Source organism: Porites lutea, chromosome 14 (genome assembly GCF_958299795.1).
Source record: "Porites lutea chromosome 14, jaPorLute2.1, whole genome shotgun sequence".
NCBI lineage: Eukaryota > Metazoa > Cnidaria > Anthozoa > Scleractinia > Poritidae > Porites > Porites lutea.
The window spans coordinates 8,257,077-8,267,587 of record NC_133214.1 but is presented as its reverse complement, the minus strand read 5'-3'; the positions used below and the strand labels follow the sequence as shown (position 1 = coordinate 8,267,587).

The 10,511-nt window shown below is 39.7% G+C and overlaps 1 protein-coding gene and 1 pseudogene across 1 annotated transcript; one reads left to right on the top strand and one right to left on the bottom strand.

Moving 5' to 3' along the window:
- Positions 1-1,216: 1,216 nt before the first annotated feature.
- LOC140925078 (uncharacterized) lies at positions 1,217-2,031 on the bottom strand (annotated as a pseudogene).
- Positions 2,032-6,551: 4,520 nt separating this feature from the next.
- Positions 6,552-8,652, top strand: LOC140925181 (roundabout homolog 1-like). Its single transcript, XM_073375145.1, has 2 exons — positions 6,552-7,000; positions 7,508-8,652. Exons 1-2 carry the CDS (start codon positions 6,673-6,675, stop codon positions 8,650-8,652), a joined length of 1,473 nt encoding a protein of 490 aa, XP_073231246.1. The 5' UTR covers positions 6,552-6,672.
- The last annotated feature ends 1,859 nt before the right edge of the window (positions 8,653-10,511 follow it).

Sequence of the window (10,511 nt, the reverse complement as noted above, 5' to 3'; positions counted from 1 at the left end):
TGGTGCAAAAATGTTGCTATCCTGCTTGAACGGGGCAGGTTAAGATTGCAGATTTAATGAACTGTGAACTAACATGCATACAACTATGCTAGTTTCAGAGACAAGAACATCGTTTTAGGGGTGGATCATTTTTAATCGATAAAATTCAACTCTAACTCAAATCTATTTAATTCTTAGCCTTGTGTGAGTGATTGAATAATTATTTAACTTATTTCAAGCTTTGCCATGAGGAGAGACCACTTTATTTCTACATAACAACATTCATACTTGGCTACTGGCCTGGGCTTCTTGGAAAAAAAAAACAAAAACAAAAGGAATCAATGATGAGGTTAAGCAATATATGAGTACTACATTCCTATTGCCTAATATTCCTCTTAGCACCTCTTTTTGTCTACCTAATGGTTTCAAAAGACATTATTAAAAATATTACAGGGCCAGCACCCAAACAGGTTTTGTCACTAGGTGCATACATATGAAATGGAAAACAGTAGTTACAATAAGATACAAGTGTTCATACTATTCATTTATTTTAAGCAATAGATAATGCCTCTTATTAGACCATAGTGATACTGTTTACTAGCCCCTTGATTTGGGTTGTCCTCTGTCACCAAACGACACAAGCTTTTTTTTGCAATTAAAGATTGCCTTACACAACTGCTCCCAAGCCACCCTCCTCTAAGGCTGTCGGAAAGTTTGATCAACACTAGCCCAATCAAAGAAACACTATGCTTACACTGTCAACCAGCCAATGAGTACAAGTAACTTAATCTAGTTATTAGGAATATGCATCTAATAAATTGACATTTATTGACTGTTTCTTGCGAGAGTGCAGTTTTGTATCATCCATGCTCTTCAATGAAATGAATTGAGCGTTCTATAATATGTATATATATAGATACTCTTATTCTGGGTAAAATGTATTTCACAGAACGCTCAATTCATTTAATTGAGGAGCCTTGACCATACGAAACCGCACTGTCTTAATAAACGATCGATGATTAATCCGGAAGCCTGAAGTCGTGTTAAGTTAACATATATCCATGTTGTCTAGCGATGTGGTTTACACGCCTGATTTTGAGGGCTTTACTCTTTGTCATGTTTAAGTGTTACTCGAGACTATAAAATGTTATTTTATTAAGAAAATCTACCTGTCTGATACAGTTCTCTGTTTTTTTTTCTCTTTGAACTGTCTTAAAGTATCTGAGAGCCTCTGCATTTAAAATGAAGGAAACAAGTTCATTCTTTCATTTCTAAGTCATGCAGCAAAATGAGCCCTCATTGTCAACACATCAACATTTACAAATGTTGGATCTTCTCCAAATACTAGGCAGGTAGAAAATGCAATTGCAAAAACCCCGCAGTCACTGCCGTTTCTTTGTTGCTAGCTTCCAATCTCCCCCCTAGCAAATCATTTGCCTGTTCCTCTATTTCCTGGCTTAAAACAGAGTCATAAAGGCTGTCATAGAGGTTGACATATCCTCGCAGCCATCCAACAAAGCTGATACACACCCAGTGGTTGTTACCAGTATGTAGAATTTGCACAAATTCACTACTGACAACGTCAAAATTTCTAACTCGACCACGTGTAGGCTGCTGAAAGCCATCAATAGCTGCATTCTCAAGCTGTAGTAAAACTTGAGCTTGCTGAATAATGTCACAGTCTAGCCATCCAGTAGGACTAGAAATTAAATCAAAATGGGAGTCTGTCATCTTTGCAAAGGCACCAGTCTTATCAGTTTCACCCTCACAAACTTTGGTGATAACAACGTCAATGTTCTCATCACTACTATCAGAACCAGAGGAAGAAGAACAAGTGGTAGCTTGGACAGCAATAGCTTTTTTGCATGCTGAACATTTCCAAGTTGTTCTGTGGTTGTTGGGCATTCTTTTCAAATTTAAACAAGGCAGGTGAAAAAACTTTCCACTTTTGCAGCCTTGTCCATGACACTCTACTAACTTGTCTGTGGGTAAGGGCTTTGACTTGCAGATACAGATGCACACTTCGTAGCTGCTTGATTTGATATGTAGCATGTGATACCTTTCTAGTACCTCCTCTCTTCTTAAACTGAGGAAGTCTGCAACAATGAGGGCAGTCCAATGTTTTAGGCATTTTCACAGAAGTAAGAGATAGACAGGAAGGGTGTAACCCTTTATAACCGCATTCCTCATTACTGCATAAAATGCTCTCTTCATCTCTATTCATTCAACAGAAAAAGATGGAAACCTTATCTGGTAATTTAACTGGCACTGTGCAATGTCGAGTATACCATCGCCCCAAAATCTCGGGGAGAATGCATATTGTCCAAAATATTTCTAATTTGGACAGCACAAGGTTCCAATGTTCAATGTCAGGGTATATGCATTGAACTACTACATGAATGTTCTTCATTTTATCAGTAGCACATACCACGTGCACAAATCACAATATTTGACATTTGGCGCTGAGAAGAGTTGCAGCTGTACTTGAAAGTAGTAGCTGTGAGTTTTCTTTAGTCGGAAGTGCCCATTTACTTTTTCTAGGCAGGAATTCTTTTGCTGAATGTAGTTCTCAAAATTACCATCTTTGATGATGAAAGGGCACTTCACTTCCCCACACCCATTCCTGCAACAGCTACAAGACACAAGGAAATCAGGTGTGGCATGGAGAAATGCTTTCCCTTTGTTTACAAATAATCCACACTTTTTACCGGGGCGGCCTAGCCGAAGGCAGGCACCAGTCATAAAATGCAACGCGTTTCTGTGTTTTCAAAGTTACATTGTTAGGGATATATCGCTGACTGAGATATATCGCTGGCTCGTTACTTTCATTGAAATCTTATCCGCCATTTTGAAAAGCACGAGTGGAGGAGTCAAGAGAAAGATTATAGCTTTTTGGACGACACGTTTCCCAGCCTTTATGAGCAAAAACTTGAGAGTGAATATTTGGAGAGACAAATTTACGAGCGATCGCTTAAGAGTGAACCTTCCATTGTGAAACGTAACGAGAAAATAAGCGACTTATCAAAGTTATCCACATTGAGTAAACCTTCCATCATGAAATTTATCGAGAATCAATGCGAACACTTATATCAAAGCTAACTTTATATCATCTTAAAAAACGTGCTACAAGGCGATCTAGACGTGCTCGTGAACCGAGCAGAATTCCACTGCTATTTCTAAGAGGTCTCAATAACAAGAATAGCATGTTGAAGAAATTTGTCTGCAAAAAGATTTCAACGATTCACATACCGAAGTCTTCAAAGCTCCATCGCTATGTTAATAAGGTGAGAAAACTTTATCTTGCACGATATAAATGTAATAACAAACGGGATCCAAAGATAATTAACTTCAATAAAATGGCTATACTCAAGAAAGCTTATTTGTTGTCTTTCTATACTAGCAGGCAGTATCACACGATAATGAAACTAAAATGTAAAGCACGTCGATATTTATCATTGTTTTCTTGCAATTGTGTGAGTCATATGACCAATTATGTGAATTTCAAACTAAGTAAAGATGTTGAGAAGAATCCAGGACCTCCTCAATACAACACTGATCATCATGAAGTAATAATTTATTAGACTTTTTATGCAAAATCACAGCTCAACAATGCGGTTGATCTCTCCTATTTCCTTTGAGAATTTGATGCAGTCAAGATTAGGTGAACGTGGTTTAAATTCAAAAGATGTTGGCGGTGCAGGTGATTGACAAAAGTGGCCCCGGTAAAATTCACGAAGTGATTCTTGTTAGTGATATGATTTCCACTCCTCTCTCACACGATCCTGATCAGCCTGATCACTTCAGTTTGTAGAACGATCTCAATAGAAGCCTTCTTCGCTTTATGTCAGCGAAAAAACTATGAAGGAAGAGGAAGCGATGAAAAACAAAAGGAAAACATTCGATAGCTTTTCCGCGTCAGCTTTGCTATTGTCTGTTATGTGTTGCATAGCACTAATTCACGTGGAATTTAGAATTTAAGAACATCATCTACTGATATCACACTCAGTAACATTCTGTGAGCAAATGGAAACAAAAATCCTTCGTAAAGTGCAGAAGAATTACGAAAAAAGGCAAGCTATGACAGCTAGAAATTTCAAGAATTGTTGCTACGAGAATGGTGAGGAAAAGTTCAGACAATTAATAGAAGTATTATAATTTTATGATTTGAAAGGAGGCCAGCAACTGGCGTTCTCAAGGTCTTACACGTTTTTCAATAGAAAAGAAGACCCTGAGGACGAGTTAAGGAATACTGTTCGCGAAATGCACCCCCGCTTCTTACCCGAACTAAGAGACCTGGTCCCTTTGTAAGGATCACTTCTGATTTTGGGTGAACGATGTAGAACTACTAAGTCGAACTAAGAAAGTGGAAAGTTGGGTCAAGCGTGATTTTGCGATTAAATTACTTGTCTAAGGGTCTTTTAGCACAGGATGCGTGGGGAAGAATACTGGCCCAGAATATGGCTAGCCTGCCTTTTTAACTTTTACTTATTCAATTGATAACGTAATCAGCTTATGATTATGACTTTGAAATGGAGCCGAATCATTTCATAATATTCCCTATTTTGTGGGTTAGCCTTAAAATTCACCATCACATTTATGTCATAGCACATATGACCCCTATGGATATTCCAGTCGAGTTCTTGCAATATGCAGCATGTTTGTCACATGCATCTTGTTAAATGCACGGCCTTAGCTTACATTTGTCTCCTGTAGCTTTGCCGTAGAGAATTTGAATAAGTAACCAGAATATCACAGGTTCGACGCCAGTAAGCTAGGGGAACATAATTTTTTTTTTGAGACCGGGCCTTCCACTTATCTCAGGGTCTGGATGACCGCCCCCACTCCCCCACTCCCCCACTCCTCAACCCCCACCCCCCCCCCCCCCCCAATCTCAAGGTCTGGATCAGCAACTGACATTATTTGCCAGAAATACAGAGACGGAGCTCGAAGACGTTAAAAATGCCAGAATATTGATTTTAAAATACTATATGTATGTATATGTATATAGATGTGACCATTGCATGACTGATTTAATTCCTTCGGTACCCTTAAGTTAAATATATTAAGCTCTGAACCTATAAGTTCACTGTTTAAGGCTTTTCAGTTTGACTAAGAACAAAATATTAAAGGATCACGAGGGAAGGATTTCCCCTTAAGCTCTTAGGGAAGTAAAGCCGTCGGAATTTCGCCAAGACTGCTCTGAAATATCATTTTGTTTTTAAGGAAATTATTCCCTCGCATTTAACTTCCTTGAAGTGTTCAGGTTACAGTAAGGAAGTTTATTAGTGATATGACTTCCACTCCTCTCTCACACGGATCCTGATCAGCCTGATCACTTCAGTTTGTAGAACGATCTCAATAGAAGCCTTCTTCGCTTTATGTCAGCGAAAAAACTATGAAGGAAGAGGAAGCGATGAAAAACAAAAGGAAAACATTCGATAGCTTTTCCGCGTCAGCTTTGCTATCGTCTGTTATGTGTTGCATAGCACTAATTCACGTGGAATTTAGAATTCAAGAACATCATCTACTGATATCACACTCAGTAACATTCTGTGAGCAAATGGAAACAAAAATCCTTCGTAAAGTGCAGAAGAATTACGAAAAAAGGCAAGCTATGACAGCTAGAAATTTCAAGAATTGTTGCTACGAGAATGGTGAGGAAAAGTTCAGACAATTAATAGAAGTATTATAATTTTATGATTTGAAAGGAGGCCAGCAACTGGCGTTCTCAAGGTCTTACACGTTTTTCAATAGAAAAGAAGACCCTGAGGACGAGTTAAGGAATACTGTTCGCGAAATGCACCCCCGCTTCTTACCCGAACTAAGAGACCTGGTCCCTTTGTAAGGATCACTTCTGATTTTGGGTGAACGATGTAGAACTACTAAGTCGAACTAAGAAAGTGGAAAGTTGGGTCAAGCGTGATTTTGCGATTAAATTACTTGTCTAAGGGTCTTTTAGCACAGGATGCGTGGGGAAGAATACTGGCCCAGAATATGGCTAGCCTGCCTTTTTAACTTTTACTTATTCAATTGATAACGTAATCAGCTTATGATTATGACTTTGAAATGGAGCCGAATCATTTCATAATATTCCCTATTTTGTGGGTTAGCCTTAAAATTCACCATCACATTTATGTCATAGCGCATATGACCCCTATGGATATTCCAGTCGAGTTCTTGCAATATGCAGCATGTTTGTCACATGCATCTTGTTAAATGCACGGCCTTAGCTTACATTTGTCTCCTGTAGCTTTGCCGTAGAGAATTTGAATAAGTAACCAGAATATCACAGGTTCGACGCCAGTAAGCTAGGGGAACATAATTTCTCAAGAAATGATTAATTTTGATTTCTAAGGTCAGGAAGAAGAGGCTACCTCAAGACAGAAGCGAGCTTCACGCGATGATTCACAAACAAAATCGTCCCAAAATGCATCTCAAATAAAACAGCTGATCAGAGAAGAGCTTCGCCTGTTGCAAAACCAATTCTGTGCTAAGGATGAAACCCTCTGCAGCTCAGGACCAAGAGGTAAAACGGGACGACGTGGAAGACCCGGAACCCGAGGGAGACCAGGTCCCCAAGGGAACTCAGGGCCAGAAGGACCTCCCGGTAAACATGGACCAATAGGACCTCCAGGTCCTCTTGGACCCGTGGGCTTAAAAGGGGACCTCGGAGTGCCGGGGAACCCTGGTCCCATGGGCCCTAAAGGCCCTCCAGGTGAAAAAGGAGCCAAAGGTGAGCAGGGCCAGTCTCTCGCGGTTCCTTCTCTGCTGCAGCATCCTGTTGACTTGATAGTAAATGAAAGTCACACGGCCATCTTGAAATGCTCAGCAGATGGTAATCCACCACCAAAGGTCACGTGGTCTAAGATGGATGCGCGACTTCCTGTGGGACGTCACGTGGTAGAATCCAGTGGTGCTCTGATGTTGAAAGACGTTAAGCCTGGGGACGAGGGAGTCTACAACTGCAGAGTCGAAAATTTTCTCGGGAGCGTTAACGCTTCCTTGAATGTCACTGTACAATGTAAGTTCAATTGTTTCTTTCCTAAAAAAGCTGAAAACCTTTAACGTACTTCGTGCATTTTCCTACACATATTAGGTTATTCAAACATAACAGGATTAAATTCAATGATTGGCAGCATTATTGGCGCTGTTTAGCATCTACACTGGGGCTAAATACTTTAAAGAAAATCGGGTTTTTATTGCAGCAATAGCAGTATCTCATGCTTTGGATCATGTTAGCGGTCTGTGTACATAAAATGTTCAGTCGTTCAAAGGCATATGTCACTTTCGCTGTTAGATAAGTCTCTGTCCACTGATAATGAAATACCGAGTTTCGCTTGTACTTATCTACTAAATAGCGACTTACTCCATGGGTAGCACTCTCCAACTTTTAAACAAGCGGGGCCAGCAAACGAAATAATTCAATGTTCTTGGATTAATAATTTGTTTTACATTAACTTCTCTAAATAAAAGCCACAAAATGCCCGTTTTACTTGCAAAAATCATACGTTTCTCTGTTTCCCATTAGTTGGTCCGCATGTCTCATTATCCTCTAAGCGACTGATGGCTGAAGAGACACAAAACGTCAGTATCGCCTGCAATGCTACTGGTCGGCCTTCGCCTCTGATCACGTGGTCCAAGTTAGTCGGCAGTCTAGCTAAAGACGGAATTAAAGCGCAGGGTGGAACCCTGAAAATCAACAATGTTACTAGAAAAGAAGGTGGTATATACATTTGTAAAGCAGAGAATATTCTAGGGTCAGCAACAGACACTGCCCAGCTCATGGTTTTTTCTCCTTTGCGGTTCACAGTCCGTCCTCCACAGGAAGTGACTCCTTTCATTGGTTCAACTCTCCGTTTGTCATGTTCGGCCGAAAGTGACCTGAGTCCTACAACATACTGGAGAAAGGAAGGGAAGTCTTCGCTTTCGTTGAACTCCAATGTTCTTTTGAATGGAACACTGGTTCTTCAGACCATCAAGAAAACTCACGAAGGATCTTACGTCTGTAAAGCGAGCAATGCCCTGACCACAATAGAAGCTAAAGTTAAAATAAATTCTCAGATTGCTACTTCCTGTTCTGTGATAAAGAAATACGTTAGCAGTGTAAGTGGAAATTACGTCATTGACCCAGATGGCGAAGGAGGCCTGGCACCATTCTCGGTTTTCTGTGACATGACTAATAAAAGTGGAGTTGGCGTGACAGTTATTAGTCACGACAGTGAGAGCAGGACACATGTTAAAGGATATGAAAGGCCAGGTAGCTACTCACGTGACATTCATTACACTGGAGCGAATCTGTCTCAGCTGGCGAATCTAACCAGGGTCTCCTTGCAATGTGAGCAGTTTATCAAGTATGAGTGTCATGGCTCGATTTTCTGGTTTCCTCATCAAGCAGACTCATGGTGGGTGTCACGCGATTCTGAAAAAATGACGTATTGGGGTGGAGCATCACCTGGCAGTGGTAAGTGCGCATGCGGGATGAACAACTCTTGTGCAGACCCCAGTACTGTTTGTAACTGTGACAAGAATGACCTTGTATGGCGCGAGGACAGCGGTCTCCTCACTGACAAGTCAAAGCTTCCTGTAAAACAGCTCAGGTTTGGATATACTGGTCATGGAGGTGAAGAAAGCTACTACACACTAGGTAAACTGAAATGCTTTGGTATTGCATAACCGTTACACCCCCTTTCGAGAAAGAATTTTTAACTAAAGCTATTATTTACAGCACTTACTATCATTAAAACTTATGCGGATGTTTTTCGTTAGTGTCCTTCAACTTTGAATTGATGGATCATGCTATTTTTGTGTAAATCAAATGACAAGCACAATCAGTTGTATAATAAACGAATTTCAAATTTTATTTTACTTTAAGCATAGTTAGTAGAGAAGACTGGTTAGCGGCAAACATCAAAGTTGAAAACAATGATGTTGTAGGTTATGTTGAAAGCTCCCTGACCGTGCACAATCCTTTGTTTTTTGTTCACAAATTGTGACTGAATAAATTAACGCAATGTTTCTATTGGTCAGTTAGTTGAAAATGATAGGAATGCTATAGAGCGTTTTCACATGACGTCACGGCGGCCATATTGGTGTTCCAAGACAATGAAAGGGCGGCCATGTTGGTGTTCCAAACTAATCCTGTGGGAGTTGAACTCTTTTCTTATGTAAAAACTTTCTTTTGTTCCAATAAATTTGCATAGATGCTGGCCACGTGAGTGGAAACGCTCTATTGAACGTTGTGAACGATCTGGTCCAAAAAGGTAACAAAAACCTATAACAAAGGGTTTCCCAACCATTCCACTTTATTTGACTATGCTTTAATTAAGAGACATTTATCTTAGAGGCATTTCTATAACGACTTTTGCAACAGTGAAGAGTCTGAAGAATAATCACTCGAAGAAGCTATTTAGTATAGGTGGTTTTCATGCAATCTCGGGAGACACAAATAACAATGGTGAAATGAACAAATGCTGGTGGACAAACAAAGCGAGCTAATGAGCGATCTTTTGTTTACCGTCCACCAGCATGGCGGCGATGACGTAACGTGAAAACCACCTATACAAATTAAAACAAAATCGAATATTTCGTTTGAATTGCTCGACATTCATCAGCGATGGCAAACACTGTAAGCGCGTAGAATATATAGATGTTTCAGTTCGTTATGAAGAGAAGTGTTTTAAATCATAACAATCCCCTGACGTTTTGCGCACTGTAATTCAATCAGTGACAAAAAACGCCTCGTCGCAATGATTTCAATTGCAAATAAGCGTCGTTAACCTCAAACTACCACATTTCGTACAAACAGATGTGTTTCTCTGCCAGTCTGTCCTTCCACAAAGAACTAAGATTTCCTTTTGTATCTTTTCTGGGCAATAACAATCTTTGCTTATTCTACTAATTAGCAATTAATGAATTCGGCTTTTGTAGGATATGAAGAATTAAGCAGATCTCGAGGCTGATAACACCCTCCGAGATCTACTTAATTCTTCATATCCTACAAAAGCCGAATTCATTAATTTCTTTATTATTAATTCAAAATAATTCCTAGTTTAAAAACATAGCTAAAACATGCTTACCTGCATCGATGTTAAGTTCATCTTCGATAGTGTACGTTTAGGTTTGTCCAGCTCCGCAAATATTCTCCAAATAGCAGATGTCGCCCTCCGAGTTGTCTTCTTGCTGTTTTTGCTATGTTTTTAGCCATTATTTCTCCTAGTTCCAGCTGTAGTTCTTACTCTTGAAACGAGTGAAGTGTCCGCCATTTTTGTTTTCACAAATTTCACAACCAAAACAACTCAACCTCGTCCCCAGGTCTTCACGGTGCATTAACCTATAGAAGGCTGCATTTTTGTCGTCATTTCCTCGTTAAACACAAAATTCTTCCAAATTTGGTCATCAGTAACTGGTTATGGTGAATTATACGTGTGCTTTTAGCCAATCAGAGTTGGGCAAATATTTTGAATGAATAATAAGAGACATTAATCTGTAAAATTAAGTTCAATTCCCACGTTAAGAATTAAGGTAGTTGAAAA

Excerpts from the sequence above, each read along its gene's own strand:
- LOC140925181 (XM_073375145.1), top strand. The coding sequence starts at position 6,673 with ATGGGCCCTAAAGGCCCTCCAGGTGAAAAAGGAGCCAAAGGTGAGCAG. Across the intron at positions 7,001-7,507 it reads CTTGAATGTCACTGTACAAT|TTGGTCCGCATGTCTCATTA; the intron begins GTAAGTTCAATT and ends GTTTCCCATTAG.